Source organism: Artibeus jamaicensis, unplaced genomic scaffold (assembly GCF_021234435.1).
Source record: "Artibeus jamaicensis isolate MK-2021 breed Jamaican fruit bat unplaced genomic scaffold, CSHL_Jam_final scaffold_614, whole genome shotgun sequence".
In the NCBI taxonomy this organism is placed as follows: Eukaryota; Metazoa; Chordata; class Mammalia; order Chiroptera; family Phyllostomidae; genus Artibeus; species Artibeus jamaicensis.
Genome location: NW_026522050.1, coordinates 2,305,128 through 2,320,409, shown reverse-complemented (window position 1 = coordinate 2,320,409; position 15,282 = coordinate 2,305,128). Strand labels below are relative to the sequence as shown.

General features: G+C 57.2%; 2 protein-coding genes across 3 annotated transcripts in view; one reads left to right on the top strand and one right to left on the bottom strand.

The window, feature by feature from the left end:
- Positions 1–5,154, top strand: part of RTN3 (reticulon 3) — a 48,956-nt gene extending 43,802 nt beyond the window's left edge. For both annotated transcript variants that reach the window (XM_037140218.2, XM_053659086.1), the window contains 4 exons: positions 94–163; positions 627–673; positions 1,512–1,570; positions 3,008–5,154. In XM_037140218.2, coding sequence (XP_036996113.2) covers positions 94–163; positions 627–673; positions 1,512–1,570; positions 3,008–3,053 — 222 coding nt within the window. In that variant the 3' untranslated portion in view covers positions 3,054–5,154. The remainder of the gene's footprint in view (positions 1–93; positions 164–626; positions 674–1,511; positions 1,571–3,007) is intronic.
- A 246-nt stretch (positions 5,155–5,400) lies between these two features.
- ZFTA (zinc finger translocation associated) lies at positions 5,401–14,185 on the bottom strand. Its single transcript, XM_037140217.2, has 5 exons — positions 13,479–14,185; positions 10,899–11,396; positions 10,024–10,410; positions 9,249–9,803; positions 5,401–9,014 (listed from the first exon to the last, which is right to left on the bottom strand). Exons 1-5 carry the CDS (start codon positions 13,609–13,611, stop codon positions 8,551–8,553), a joined length of 2,037 nt encoding a protein of 678 aa, XP_036996112.2. The 5' UTR covers positions 13,612–14,185; the 3' UTR covers positions 5,401–8,550.
- Positions 14,186–15,282: the final 1,097 nt, after the last annotated feature.

Below are 15,282 nucleotides of genomic sequence, written 5' to 3'. Positions count from 1 at the left end.
GCTCATGTAGACTTCATTAGCTGAAGGAAAATCATTAACCTGAATTTTGTGTTAGAACTATTCCTGCTTAACCCCGTACGTTGGCCTTCACAGCTGGCTGTCTTCATGTGGCTGATGACCTATGTTGGCGCCGTTTTCAATGGGATCACCCTTCTGATTCTCGGTAAGGGGGCGAGGGAAGTGCCTCCCTGCTCTTGGAAGTGAGGGGTGAGGACAGAGCCAACCGAATGCCCAGCACAGCCCCCACCTTGTGCACAGCCCGGCCTTGAACTTTCTTAGAAACCTTGAACTAGATATTGAAGGAACCTGTGTTTGTGACCATAGGTTTATGAAATGGTCCTAATTTTAAAGAACTATTCAAAACAGTGAGAAGGAAAGGAGAGTCATCTAGATTTGATTTACATATGGGGGTCTTACTTGTAGAAATCCTTTTCATAATTTGGAAATTATCTGTGGTAGCCTGTGTACCAGCATCTAACTGTCCTTAACTGAGAGAGCTAGCCAGAATTTTTCATATTGAAGGTTTATGTTCTGTATTTTATGAAGAAAAACGTGTTACTTGAGTCCTGAGACTTTGCGACTGTCCCACATTTACACTTGCCATGTCCCACGATTCTGTCTTCCAGCCGAACTCCTCGTTTTCAGCGTTCCCATCGTCTATGAGAAGTACAAGGTGAGCACCGGCCTGTTCCACCTCACACGTGCCCGCTGATGTGCGACTGGTGTTCCAGTTCATTTTTTAGGCATGGAGAGTTCAGAGCAATCTCTTCAAACTCTTGCACAGTCTGACTTTTCCAAGTGCCCACAGGAAACTGGTGGTGGTTCCCTCTAAGCAGAAAACCGGCCAGGAGACAGAAGGGTGGGGAGACTGTCACACGTCGTCGTGTGCCTTCTGTGTTTTTATCACGTAGTGCGTTACCTGTTCAGAAAAAAACAACTTGAAAAAATATTTAAATAAATCAAAGCTCATGTCTAAAAAGGAGCGATTAAGGAGCGATTACGGCTGTTCAGGCGCTGTCGGCGCGAACAGATGTTAGCGTTGTGGAATGGCGTGTGCAGGGTATACTAGGTTCTGCCAGGGTGCGCTCTTTATGGGCTGAGTCATCCATCAGCAGACTTCACAGTTGTTTGGTATTAAGTGATTAGTCTTGCCCAGGAGCCAAAACATATTTACGATCACAGAAAGTGGATCAAGACACGTGTCACCTAGTGTTGAGAAAATGCCCTTGTCAGTCCATGTCTCCAGAGGACACACCCAGCAAGTAAGACTTCACTCCGCCAGGGAAACCGGTGGTTTCCCTGCAGCTGAGTCTGGGGTGTTTTAGGACTTCAATTTGGAGTCTGAAATGCTGGCATTTAAAAATTACTTTTCAAGGCTGGGCATTATTTTCGTTTTCCAGAATATTCAGTAGTGTTTTCTAAAAATAGTTACTCCGAACAAAAGAACATTACCTCCGGGGAAGTTGTCAATCTGTGTGTGGCCACAGCTGAGTCACTCTCCTCCCTTGCAGACCCAGATTGATCACTATGTTGGCATCGCCCGCGATCAGACCAAGTCGATTGTTGAAAAGTAAGTGTGCTTGGGCTCCGAGTTCCACTGCCGCGCTCTTCCTGCCCTCGGGTTTAGTCCCCTGCGTCAGATGCTGGTGCCAGATTTTCACCCGGGGGTGGGGAGGACCTAATAGTTCGATTTTACAAGAAATTGTTTTATCTGCTTCTTTAAAAACACATTCTTTGAATCTTAGATTAAAAAGGGTCAGTGGGAGAAATTGCTAGTAAATATGTATAGAGAGTTGCTTGAAATAATAAAATGCTTCTAAGTTACAAAAAAACCAAAGTATCAGTGGGGTCAGGACCACTCTGCCCTTTGAACTGGCTCTAAGTGTTGGCGCTTGCCTCCCTCTCCTTTATTTTGATCCATGTCCACGGCAGCCAGATTCTCCCCTGCCTTTCTAGAAGTCAAACAAGTGCCTTCAGGGCCAACTCTGCCTCTTTCCTGGGATTATCTGATTGTTTTCCTTTTTAAAACCAATTTAAATCAAAAGTGAAGCATCAGTAGACTTTCTTTGAATTTTGCATTATTTACAGCAAACACTGTGAGTCCAACACTTCAAAAATGTGAGCAGTTTTCTGGTTTTTTCAGATATTCTTTAAGAAACAAAGCATCATAGTGAAATCCACCATTTGCGCCGGCCCCTCTCACACCCCACATTTTAGTGCTCTCTGCAGCTTTACGAACAGGAAACCGGCTGTTTTCACCCAGCTCTGGCTTGATCCAGGGTCTTTACCTGCTCTTTTTGGGTGCATACCAGCGCTGGACCAGGCAGGGACAGTTGGCACAAAGTCTGTACCTAGGTGCTGTTCACTCCTGATTTTGGAGAATGGTTGGTCAAAGCTTAGCTTTAAACCTGATGCCTTGGTTAGCATCCCTCGGCTGCCTGCCTTGGGATGTCACACTTGTGGGGACTAGCTTCCACATTAGCTAAGGGGCGTGAGTGACCTTGGTAATGATGAGTCTTCATAAACAACAAAGGGCAGCTTTGGTGTCCTCCAGGGAGCTGGGAACTTTTGGCATGGCAGCTCCTGTAGTTTTTCAGATATGTCTCCTTGACTTTTGACTCCTGGGACCCTTCTGATTCCTGTTTTGGTACCAGTGGGTGACCTGGCATTTACAGAGAACTGGGCTCTTCTGCCAGTGTGGAGAGCAGTCCGCAGACATTACACCCAGGTACCCTTACCCTGCTCTGGAACCCCAGCAAAGGGCCTGTGAGGCTCTGGCAGTGAAAGAGGGCAGGCAGCAGGCTCAGCGGCAGGGACCGGGAGGGGATCTGGTGCAGCCCTTGGCCCACCCCACACCAGACTCCCGTCACCCGGAGGGAGCCCTCTGGGAGTGGGAGGCGGTGTGCCGCACGCCTGCAGCACGTCCACGCCTGTCCTCTAGCATCACTGTTGGAATAAAACCCCAGAACTAATGGCTGCTTTTACCTTTTCTTTTCCTTCTCAATAGGATCCAAGCAAAACTACCTGGAATTGCAAAGAAAAAGGCAGAATAAGTACATGGAAACCAGAAATGCCACAGTCACTAAAACACCATTTAATAGTTATATCGTGTTCCTTGTACTTTGAAGGGAAGTGCTCAGTGTCAGCTTGAGCCTGCATTCCAAGCCCCTCCCCCCAGTTTAGTGTTTCCCCCTCCTTCCCTTTTACCTGCAGTATCAAGCACAAGAATTATTGGACTAAAAAATGAACTGATATCTTAGAACCCGAAAGAATAAAGACAGAATCAGTCGAATGGATAAATCAGTACCTTAATGGTGGTGGTGGAGCTTTTCTGTGTAGCTTGAAAGGGGAAGGATCAGCAGGTAAAAGAAAAAAAAAAGGAAGATAAAACACATCTTTTGGGTTCTTCTATTTAATTTTCAAAGCTATGTAATTTTCTTACATAGTTTCCCATCATAATTCTGCCCTATTTTTAAGTTAAGAAATAATGGTTAACTTCAGAAAAATGATCTAGGGACGAGAGCGGGCCCTTCCCACAGGTCCGCGGCTTTTGCAGCCCTCGCCCCCTTCTTCCTGCCGCACAAGGTGAGCGGCTGCCCTCACATTCCTCCTCTTCACTTATCCCTGTGGCTTCCAGCTCTGTGAATAGGCAACAGGTGGCAGTAATGTCCTGGTTCCCGGGACGCCCCCTGGTAGCCGGGCATGGGCGCAGGCCGTGGGCCTGGGGAGGGGGTGGGAGTGCCGCCCTCGAGCGCCCTCTGCCCCGCACCCCCACCCCGCACAGCTGGGGAAGGAAAGGCTCCACCACCGGACCAGGCGTCGGGCGTTTCGGCAGCAGTCGGGCTTCGGTGTGAGGACTCATTCCTGAGTGTGCGTTCCTCCCTCCTCCCTCCACCGCACCTCAAGTTTAATAAATATGGTCGTACTTTTCTTATTATGAAATAAATGTCTGTAACTGCTGTAAACTTGTCAGAGAAAATCTGCATGTGGGCTCCTCAGTCGTCAAGTTACCGTGATCCTATCTCAGCTCGTGTGTGGGGAGGGGGACCTTCTCGGGAGGCGAACCACAGAAACACAGGCTTTTTCTCTTTTCTCTTTTCCCTACAGCTTCCTCCTTCATGGCCTACATCTTTTTTTTTTTAATCCTCACCCAGGGATGTTTTCTGATTTTAGAGAGAGAAAGGGGTAGAGAGAGAAACATCAATCAGTTGCTTCCCATACACACCCCAGCCGGAGGTTGAACCCGAAACCTCTGACGTACAGGAGGATGTTCCAACTGACTGAGCCACCGGGCAGGGCTACGGGCTGCTGCTTTAACTTCGGTCCTCGTTGAACCCCGAGGACCCCAGCTGAGCCGGCTTGTGAGGACATGGTGTGTGTGTGTGTGTGGTCAAGACCACAGAGTAGTGTAGGGAAGTGCATTTCGTGGCTCACGTGTAGTTTCACCTTGGAGGCCAGCCTCTGGGTTGTGCTCTGTTTTGAAGGTTCCTTTCCTGTCCAGGCACATGAAATGTCCGAGAGCACCTTGGCTGTGGCCCAGGGCGCTTTCTTTGAGGTTTTCCAGGAAGCATTGAGTAAGGGCTGCCAGGCAGGGTCAGGCGCCGCTGGTGGGCTCTGCGCACAGTGAAGACAACGGAACAGCTCAGGATGCCGTCAGACGGAGGGGGATGCCAGGATTCCCATGTGAGATTGAGAAGCATCTCCCTCCCCTCAGAGCATGAACATTCCGTGAACTTGAAAGCCATCTGTGAGTTCCTTCGGATAGTAACTCGCCATGAGGATCCGGAGGGGATGTGCGCTGGTGACTTGGAAGTAAGGGCTACAACCTTCGACTGTCCCAGAGCACACGACTCTGTAGAAGGTGGCAGGAGTCGTCTCTCTACGTCAGGGGGGATTACTTAGCAATTTAGATGGGTAAAAGGTACCCTTGCCTTACTCCACTCTTAATTTTCTTGGCCCGCTTTCCTTTTGAACTTGCTGACTGGTGTTCTCCCTCCCCCCCCAAGGTGCCGTGCACTGATCATCTTTGGGGCTTCCCCCCCCAAGGGACTGTGTTCTGCACTGGAAGCCCCCACACCCGCTCTTCTGTTTTGTTATGCTGTGTTTAGGTGATTGGACAAATCTTTGTGCCACACAGGAAATTTTTTTTTTTTTTTAAGAAAAACCTGTAGATGAAAAATCACTAATGAAGCTGTGTGCGTGTATGTGCGTGCAACATAAAAATACAGTAGCGCCTAAGGAGCTTAAATCTTGGTTCCTGTAAAACTGCAAATTGATGTGGTATTAATAAAAAAAAAAAGACTTTGGTGTCATTCTGCTAACTTTATTCTTTATACACAGTTTGGGTAAAGGAAGAACCAGACAAGGCCTCCACGAGCCCCCATCCCCACTCCGCTTCTGAGGCTTTAAGAAGCAACTAACAGCTGGTAGCCGGCACTGACGCCCACGATCGCAGAATTTCCATAGTAGAGCAAAGATGTGCATTTGGTTTCTGAAAGTAAGAGCGCACACGAGGGGCGGGAGGGGTCGGCGGGGTCTGCTCTCCCAGCCTCACACCAGCCCAGGAGGGCTCCCCACCTGCAACATGTGAGGCAGCCTCTAACCACACATGACTACAAAGCACTTAAAAAATTCGAGTCAGTTGTCATGGAAAATGGAAACCAAACACGTTAGGTCTTTGCTGAAACAACCTGTCACCTGGGACTTGCCCTTCTCCAAAACTAAGGCTGCTGTGACCCTTAATGCCGGAATTTAGGAATTTATTCAACATACCTCTTAGAAAACGTAGGCTGAAAGTAAAAAAAAAAAAATAGCTGATGCAAACTTCACAAATACGCATAAGAATGTTCAAATAATGTCACTAACATGGTATATAAATATGTATTCAGAGTAACATTTACATATTGGCCTTAAGAGCAAGCATACCATTAACAAAACTCATGAAGAGACTTCACCTGTTTGTGTCCGACTCCAGGGACAGGGAAGGTCACCTAGAGATGAGGACCCCCTGACCTGCAAGCAGTGAGGCCATCATGCCAGGGGCACTTCCTGGGTCACAGGGGCTCAGCACTGCAGCGAGCCTGGCTCGTGGTCCAAGGGCTCACGAAGATTGCTGGGCCCTGCCCCAGAGTCTGAGTAAGACTGGGCCAAATAATTTCCATTTCTGTGAGTTTTCTCAATACTGCTGGTCTGGTGCCACCCAGAACCACTGGAGTGTCAGGAAGCCCTCCCCTCCTGTCCTAAGGTCGGTCCCTTCCTATCCAGAGGAAATACCATTCCCAACCAGCTCTGCCCTGGCTGACCTGAACTTGAGCGGTGGGCGTGGTGACTGCAACAGGCTGCCTGGTATGCCTACTGTTTCCAACGGAGTAGAAGTGTTAAAATACTCACTCTGGACTTGAAAACGTGTGAAGGAAAACAAAAGAATGGCAGTGCCCAGCCCGATGCCATCCATAATCCTTGGTCTCAAGCTTGTAACACTGTTTCAAAAGCCCTGGAGGTTCACACTGGTTACTCATTTTTCAGCTGAATAGAGGCCCGTGAGGCCAGTGCAAGTCTTTCCTGACTCCCTGGAGGCAGCAACCAGGGAAGCAATTCCTGAGCCCTTGCCCTACAGGGAGGACTGGGAAGACCTTGGGCCGGGTTGCAAAGCCCAGGTTCGGTGCAGAAGGCCACTGCCCGCGCCTTCCAGCCAAAGTCTATGGTGGCCGAAAGACCCGCAGGAAGGGGGCTCGTTCAGGGAAGTGTGCAGTGTTCTGTCCCCAGATCACAGCGGACTGCACTGTGGTTGCCTGTGGGCCCAGCACGCATCGCCCTTGGGCAGGCCTGACGGGAACTCTTTATATAGTTTACCAGACATCGGGAGGCAGTGTCGTGTAGTGCAAAGAAACTGACCTGGAAGTAGTTTTGTGTACTAGTTTCTGTACTGCTCCTAGCTGGCTGTGTGATCATTTCCGTTTCTGGGCTTTGTTTTACCAATCCATGAAAGGGGTGGGGGCAGATACTAGTTGGCCTCCAAGGTCTTTCCAACTCTGACAATCTTGAATTATATAAAAATGCTATAAAATCTGTGATATAAAATCCAATTTCCAAATCAGGAGTCCAGGGGACTGGGCCTGAGGCACTTGAACCTTGGGCTCTGGTCTGTGGGGGCTGGGATGAGAGGAAGGGCTTCCTCTTTGCTATCTGCTTTCCCACCCACAGAGGCAACCCCTGGCCCCAGGTGCCAGGGCCCCTCCACCTCCAGGCCCAGCTGTCAAGTCCCACCCGCTGACCTCCCCATTCTCAGGCCTTAAGACCCAAAGAACTGGCCTGGCTACATGAAGACCAGACACCGGGGCTGGAGAATCACAGCATGGGATGTTTGGGATCCTCTCATCCCCTGTCCTTGCTCCTTCTTCCTTTAAGTACTTCCTCCACCACCTCACAGCTTATCTCTGATACACGCATAATAAATAAGACATTTGCACATAAGGGTGACTGGGACAGCTCTCTCCCCGCCCCTCCCCTTTCATATAAAAGCATTAAATACAGTTTCAAAATAAAATACAAAGAGCAAAAAGGGCCTGATCTCGGGGCCACCTGTTCTCCACAGGAGAATGAATCGACACATCCCTCTCGGACCTGCCTGGGAGATCGCGGGGCCCCTTCCCGGCCTCACAGGGCCTGGCACTGCCGCGGGGAAGAGAAAGGAAGGCCGAGGCTCGGCCCCAGGCCCTGGGGACTGAGAACGGGTGGCGCGCCCACCGCGTACAAAGGGGAACAGGGAAGGAACAGGAATATACTGCCAACTGCCGGGACCCCCAGTGTCCCGGGTTCGGACCCATGGAGGTGCTTCAATGAAAGCAGCAGCGTCTGGGCGGAGAGGTGAACGGAGGCCTCCGTAGCAGGAGAGGAGTAAAAGAGAAAGTACTAATCCCTTTACAAGATCTGGGTAGGCGGACGCAAGGAGGCGGGTGTGACCACCAGCTTGCTGTCCCCACAGAGCCTGCCCTGAGAGCAGGGCGCAGCCAGCAGTCCCGGCCCAGCTCCGCCCCGCCCCCCAGCCGCAGCCGGACCGCGGTCCCACCCGCCTTCTAGGCCGGACGAGCTCCCGGGCCCCGCCTCCCGTGCAGGCCCGCGTCCGCTGTACGGGCTTCAGAGCGGCCAAGAACACCAAAGGCCAAGGCAGCCGGCCCGACACGGGCACCTGGCCTGCGGGCGTGCAACACCGCCGAGCCGGGCCCCAGGCAGGGAAGGGGCCTTCCCGCCAGCCCGCCTTGGGGTCCTAATACTGACTGGAGGCGCCCCCATCCTGGTCCCGCACAGGACCCGCTGGCCGAGGCTGCGAGCGCTCGGCACAGACGCCTGGAGACCTGGAGACCGCTGTGGCTCCTCGGGAAATGTGGAGCCCTGCGCAGGGAGGGCCAGGACCAGAAGTCCGACCAACTCGGGAGTTCCGCGGCACCCCGCCGATCCTCAATCTCCGCCCGGCCCGGCCAGCGGGGGGCAGTGGCGGCGCTCTCCCAAGCCAAGGGCCGCCCCGCCCGGCCCGTGAGTCGGCTACGCCAGTTACGCTCGACACACAGCGCCCGCCTTGAGGTCCGTGCCGCCGTCGCGCGGCGCCGGGGCTGGCGGCCCGAAGCCCTCGTGGCCGTAGCACCGCAGCGCCGCCTCCTCGTAGGCCTCCAGGATGGTCTGGCGCTCCTCCGGCGTGAAGTCCATGGAAAAGGGGTGCACCTGCAGGATGTGGCGCTTGATGGTGCTGACCTTGAGCGTGGCCAGCGCGCCGCCGCACACCATACACACCAGGCCGCGCCGGCTGCCGTCGTAGTCCATCAGGTACTCGCCCCGCCAGCGCGGCTGGTAGTTTCGCCGCTGCTCTCGGCTGCGGGGCGGCGGCGGCGGCGGAGGTGGCGGCGGCGGCGGCGGCAGGGGCGGGAAGGCGAGTCCCCCGGGCTCTTGGCCATCCTCGTCGTCCTCCTCTTCCTCAGTAGGCCGCTCCGATGTCTCCCCAGGGGAAAGCGGGGCATCACCTAGGAAGAGACAAAGGGCCGCACTGGAGCAGATGGGTGGAAAGCAGCCCGGTCCGTGCCTCAGCTCCACAACCCCCATCTTTGCTCTCCGGCCCCACCCCCCCCAGTCTCCTCTCCAGCCTTCCACATTCCCCGTCCCCTTCTCTACCCGAGCACTCCCCTGCCCGTTCTCCCTGCCTGGCTGGGCCCCTGCCCCTCTCCCTCTCCGCCTGCTCTGGCTCTCCACCAGCTCACCCCACCACTCCTCCTCTGGTTCCTCCTCCTCGTCCCCTCCCCCCTCCTCCGAGGCTGCGGCTGTGCTGGGGGCGGCAGGGTCCTTGGGGGACTCAGGGCAGGGCAGCCCCAGGGCCAGCAGGTGGGTGGCCTTCTCGCTCCACTCCTGGGCGATGAGGGCTTTGACAGGCCCGCTGAGGCGCGTGGAGCCCGGGTGGCGCTGGCGGATGTGCCGCTTGATGGTGCTCATCTTGAGCGAGGCCAGCGAGCCCCCGCACACCATGCACACCAGGCCGCGCCGGCCGCCATCCAGCTCCATGAGGTACTCCAGTCGCCAACGCTCCTGGTAGTGGCGGCGGTGGTCTCGGCCTCGTGGCCCCCGGCCTGGGACCCCCACCCCCTCGCCCTCCTCCAGTTCCTCCTCCTCCTCCTCCTCTGCGGGCCCGGGCCTCTTAGGGACCCAGCCAGCCTCTTCCTTTACGTCTGGGGGGCTGAGATCCTGAGAGGAGGGGGCTCCAGCAGCGGGGGCCGAGTCCCGGCTTTTTCTGGTCAGGTCCTGGGGGACGAGGTCATCGTCTGTTGGGGAAGGGGTGAGGGAGAAGGGCTCAGCCTGCTGGCTGGGTTGCCCTTACCCACGCAGAAGGAGGTCCCTTGTTCCTCACCCCAGCCCCAAGCGTGAGGCCCGAGCCAATGTGTGTGGGGGGGATGGGGTCACGAGTGAGTCCCTCCCGGTTTTAGCCAGACCCCACTTTTCAGCCCTTATGAGGAGGTCTTGGCCCTGGGATGGGCCTCGCACCTGGTGGGGACTGAGTGAGCTCAGACAGTGTCTCAGCCTGGTCACCCCAGGCCTGTAGCAGGGCGCTGCGCTGGGGGCCGCTGAGCCCCAGGGAGCTGGGGTGCACTTCCAGCACGTGGGCACGGATGTCGTCCAGGTGCAGGCTGGGCAGTGCCCGGCCACAGGCCATGCACACCAGCCGGTTCCCCCGCGGGTCATAGTCCATGAGACACTCTGCCCGGAACCAGTTCTGCAGGGACTCCTTCAGCCTCCGTTCCAGGCGCCGAGCCCCCAGCCCCCTGCTGCCCCGGGCCCTCCGGGAGGCCGAGAGGCGCTGACGCCGAGCCCGGGGTGCCACTGGGCCCCCTCGTCGCTGGCGCCTGCCACCCCTGCCAGCTGGGGCTTTGCCTGAAAGGGTTGGAGGGAGGGAAGGAACTGAGATGCTGGCCCTCTGGGGGAGCCCCCCCACCACAGCCAGGTCCTCCAGAAGCCTCTCCCTCACTGTGAGCCCCTGGCCTAGCCATTGGCCTCTTCCTCTTCCCTCAACTCTTGAAACCCTCCATCTCCTAACCCTCCTGTACACACACCCTAAGGCCCACCCCTTCCTCCCCCAGACCCTACTCCGGACTGGACTGCCAGCCATGTCTCTCCAGCACCTTCTGTTCCCAGCCCTGCCCCTGCAGCCTCCAGTCGATCCTTCTAAAACAACAGAATGTCAGAGCTGTCTGGGACACTAGAGACTCCCTTGTCCCACTGTCCCTCCCCCACTATTGTACAACAAGGGCAATAAGCAGACCCCACCCAAAGGAAGTCAGCTAATTGGCTGAGAAGCCAGGGTTGGCCCCACTCGGCCCCACCTGCCACCCAGGCCCCTGCTTCTCCATGTCCTACATTACCTGAGCCCTTGGGTGGGCAAGCTTGGAGGTTGGCCCCCTCCTCCTCCTCTTCCTCTTCCTCCTCCTCCTCCTCCTCCGCCCCCTGGGCCCCCAGGCCCTCGGCCTCTCCACAGGACCCCAGCCCCAAGTGGGCATCCCAGCTGTTGCTGATGACTTCCTTCTCCCGGGGACTCCAATGCAGGGAGTAGGGGTGCTTTTGGCGGATGTGCCGCTTGATGGTGCTGAGCTTGAGCGTGGCCAGGGAGCTGCCGCACACCATGCACACCATGCCGTGCCGGGCAGGGTTGAAGTCCATCAAGTACTCCAGCCGCCAGTGGTCATGGTAGTATCGCCGGTGGTCACGGCCCGGGATGCGGCTTTTTCCAGGCCTCGAGGCCCAGGCCTCACAGTGGTCTGAGTATTTCCTGCCTGCAGATGCTGATCCCCTGGCCCTGGAAGAGGGAGGGGGGGCACTCCCCCAGGACCCCAAGGCACCCCCTTCCAGATGAAGATCTTGCCCTGAAGAGGGGGAAAGGGAGACAGTTTTTCAATCTCCAATTTCCAAGGAAAGAACCCAGGGCTTTGATTTTTGCAGCCCAAGAAAGGGGGGAGGGAGGGGTCGTTCAGGGGCAGGAAAGGGATGGCAACAGCAATAAAAGGGACATGGGAGAGCAGGGAGTCAAAACATTGGCCCTTTACGGACAGCGAGGGTCCTTTAAGAGAGGATCGAGAACAAAAGGATGCAGGACACTGTGAGGGACTAGCTCTGACTTTTAAAAAAATAAGGTGAAGACCAAGGAGGCAGCCAGCTCTGAAAGGTACCCTTTTTGGACAAGAGCTGTAGGGGTAAAGCCAGGAGAGCAGCATGCCGGGGCGGTTACAGCTGGAGCAGAGCGGGCAGCAGGGCGAGAACAAAGGGGGCATCTGTCTGCATCCAGGGCTGCACAGAGGACCCACCCGCCCGAGGCCCCAGCCAGGAGGGCCCCACCCAAAGAGCTTCTCCCTCTTTCCAGTACAATCTCCCAAGAGCCCCATTTTAGGGGCACTAAGCTTTGTCAGTTTCCCAAATTATAGGCAGCCACAGGAGGGATCCCCAGGACAAAGCTGTCAACGTCTCCAGGAAAAGGCGTTTTTTAGGACCCTGACTTCCCTAGGGGACAGCAGAAGAGCCACCAGAGTGGTCCCCACCCCTGGGAGACCATTAAGTCTTTCTGGGGATTTGGTTTTTGCTCTGGCTGGGAGCCAGCCACTGCCCGGCAATCAGAGGGCAGCAACCAGGGTGGTCAGCGCAGAACCCACTAACCCAGCGATGCTCCCTTTTGCCAGAGACAGATCCTGAACAGTCCCGCCCTCCCTACAGTTTGGACCCAGTTTTGTTTAAGATGAATAGCCAGGTGTGATCATTATCCAAACAGAGAATCTCAGGGTCTGGGAAACAAAGACAGGAACAGAGAGGGCTCCTGTCACCATTGTGTTTTTTGTTCAAATCGCTCCAAAGAACAAACACAGTCTTCAGAGTTAGAGATCTGGATTCAAGTCCTGACTTCACTGGGAACTTGCTCTGTGACCTTTGACAGGTCTTGTCACTCTGGGCCTAAGCTCTTTGTCTGCCAAGGCACTGGACAGCTAGCTGGTCTCTAAGCATCCTTCCAGCGCTGGATCTATGCTAGTCTAAGGTGGACTGGCCCTTTAAGAGCCGAAAAAAGGGGAGGAGCTGAAATTCTTTAAAAACAAAAGGGGATGGGGAGAGTTTCTGGGAGGGGAGCTCCAAGGTTAGGGCAGTCTTCCTAGCTCTGACAGAACCTCCAAGGGTCTTAAGGCGTTTACTCTGCAGCAGGGGAATGAAGAAACTGCCTCCTCTGAGAGCGAATGGGAGGACTGGATGATCCCACTCTAGCTGACTAATTGTGGCAAATTTTTCTGAAAATTCGGGAGGAGATAACACGCGGACAGGAGGGGTTGTCAGCCTTTGTGGGCGAGCCCAACCCTTTAAAACTGCCTGCAGTGGGGAAGGTAGGGGCAGGCCCCCGGCGGTGCGAGTTACGCTCTTTCCACGGGAGAACGCGGTGGGAGGCGGGGGGGTGGAGAAAAAGAGTTCCAGTCTCTAAGCAAGAGGATCGGGCCAGCCAGACAACACAGCGGAGTTACCAGCTCCGCTCATCTGAGGGTGGGGGGAGCCCTGGAAAGGGATCCACAGTCTGGGCAGACTTTTAAGAGACAGCCCGATAAGGGAGACCACCTGGGTGTCTGAAAGAGAAAGGGGAGGGAGGGGGCCCCCGTCCAACAGCCTAGAGCGCGCGCCCCGCGGCGCCAAGCCAGGCCCTTTGGGGCCCCTCCGCTGGGCCTCCAAGGCGGGGCCCGCGGGGCCCTTTAAGGGGGAGGGGATCCGCCCGAGCCCCGCAGGCCGACCCCGGGATCTGGGCGGGGGGCTCCCCCGCTGGCCCTGCAGCCGCGATCCGTGCCCGCCAGGTGGCGCCCCCGGCCGCCCTGCCCGCGTCCCCCCCTTTGTTCGGTGGCGGAGAGGGGCCCGGAGCCCGGAGCCGCAGCCCTCCCCTCCCCCATGCCGGGGCCCCCACCCGCGCTGCCCGCCCCAGTCCTTACCACCGTCGTCCTCCTCGGGCTCTGCGCTGCCGCTCGATCCGGAGGGCGGCAGCCGTCGGCCCCGTGCCGAGGCCGCTGCTGGCCCGGGGCCGCCCCTGCTGCTCCGGCTCCGGTGGTCCCCGCTGGGCTCCATGCGCTGTGCTGTGGAGCGGGGCCCCGGGGCGGCGGGGCACGGGGCCGCGGAGCCGATGACGGCCCGTGCGGGGCGCTCGGTTCGCGGGGTCCCGGGGCGCGGGGCGCATGCACCGGGCAGCCGGCCGCACGGACGGCTGGCTGCTCGCTCGGCGGCGCGGGCTGGACCGGGGTGGGGATTCCTGTCTGGGGGCCCCTGGGGCTCCTTTAAGGGCTCCTGGGTAAATTTAAAGGGGCCGCGCGCTATTTCCTTCTGCCAGCTCGCTGGGGGCTGAGGGAGTGGGGGAGAGGCGGGAGACACCGAGCCGGGTCGAGGCTCCGTAGCCGGTGCCCGCCCGGGACGTTAGAAGAATGAACCTTGCCACCCGCGCCGGCCCCACTGTCGCCTCCGGGGCTCCGGTCCCAGCTCCTGAAGAGTCACCGAGTTGGCGAGGGGCGCCGCGTCCGCTGCGACGCGCCTCCACCCAAGCTCGGCTCGCAGCCGCTACACCCGCCGGGCATCTCAGCGCATCCGCGCCGGCAGGGGGTCGCCCGGTGAGACTGCCTCCTCCGGCGCAAGCTCCGCGCGGGCCCCAGGGCGGACGCAACTGGCAGGGGCCCCAGAAGGCTGCGGCCGGGCAGAGAGGGTGGAGCTGCGGGGGCGGCCGCGCCCCCTCCCGCGGGAGCCGCCCGGGAGCGCCCGGAGTCCTGGCTTCTCCACTGGAGGGACGGACGGGCGAAGCTGCTATGGAGCTGGCCGGGGGCCGCAGCTGCGGCCGCGGAGACTCGGGCGGGAACAGGGGCGTGCCGGAGACCCGGGAATGGCCGGCTGCGCCGGGGCCCTACTCTGCAGGGTGGAGGGGGCCCCAGGATGGAAGCCGAGAGAAGAGGGCTTACGCCGCCCTGACTCAGGCTCCTGCCCCCGCAGGCCTGGGGGTGCCAGATGAGACCCTCGACGCAGCCTCAGACCCCTCGCCTGGGCGGAGGAGGCGACGAACGCTGACCCTGGGCGGGGTGTCGGGCACCTGGGGACGCGCGCCACCAAGGTTGGGAAGTACTGGGGCGAACTCTGGCTTCGAGCCCCGGGATGCCTCGAGCCCCCAGCTCCCGGGAAGCAGAGAGAAGGGGCTTGGAGAGGCAGCCGGGGGCGCGGCTGCCTAGGGTCCTTCCTCGAGGACCGGCTGACAGAGCAGGTGCTTGGTTTGCCTGTGGTTGGTCGCCCACAACAAAGGCGATTCCTAGAGGTCCAAATGACAGGGTGCGGGAGCCGACGCAGGGTCTTATTATCCAGGGATGGGTTATTCTCTTCGCTGGGGAGGTCCCAGCGTTCCGTTAAATTCACCCTCGAGAAGTTGGTTTGCTCACTCAACACCTACTGTGTATCCGCCTGCTTTTAGGCCCTGGGAATACAGTAGTGAGCAAGATGGACCAGTCTGACACCGTTTAAGATTTAACAGCATGCACGGTTTATAAAAAGGCAGCAATCCCAGCCTTCCGGGAGCCATGGGAAATATTAAATGACTAGGGACTCAGGAAGTCCATCGCCTAAGTGTTTATAAAGAGAGGGTGGGCTTAGAATTTCTTAAGTGCCTAAAGGTGTCTATCACCATCGGAAATGCCCCATCTCTTCCTCAACCCCATGATGATTTACAAGAGACGTCCCCTCGGGCCAACGGAGTCTCCCGCAGCTGTG

Excerpts from the sequence above, each read along its gene's own strand:
- ZFTA (XM_037140217.2), bottom strand. The coding sequence starts at position 13,611 with ATGGAGCCCAGCGGGGACCACCGGAGCCGGAGCAGCAGGGGCGGCCCC. Across the intron at positions 11,397-13,478 it reads GCCCGAGGAGGACGACGGTG|GGCAAGATCTTCATCTGGAA; the intron begins GTAAGGACTGGG and ends CCCCCTCTTCAG. Across the intron at positions 10,411-10,898 it reads TTGCCCACCCAAGGGCTCAG|GCAAAGCCCCAGCTGGCAGG; the intron begins GTAATGTAGGAC and ends CAACCCTTTCAG.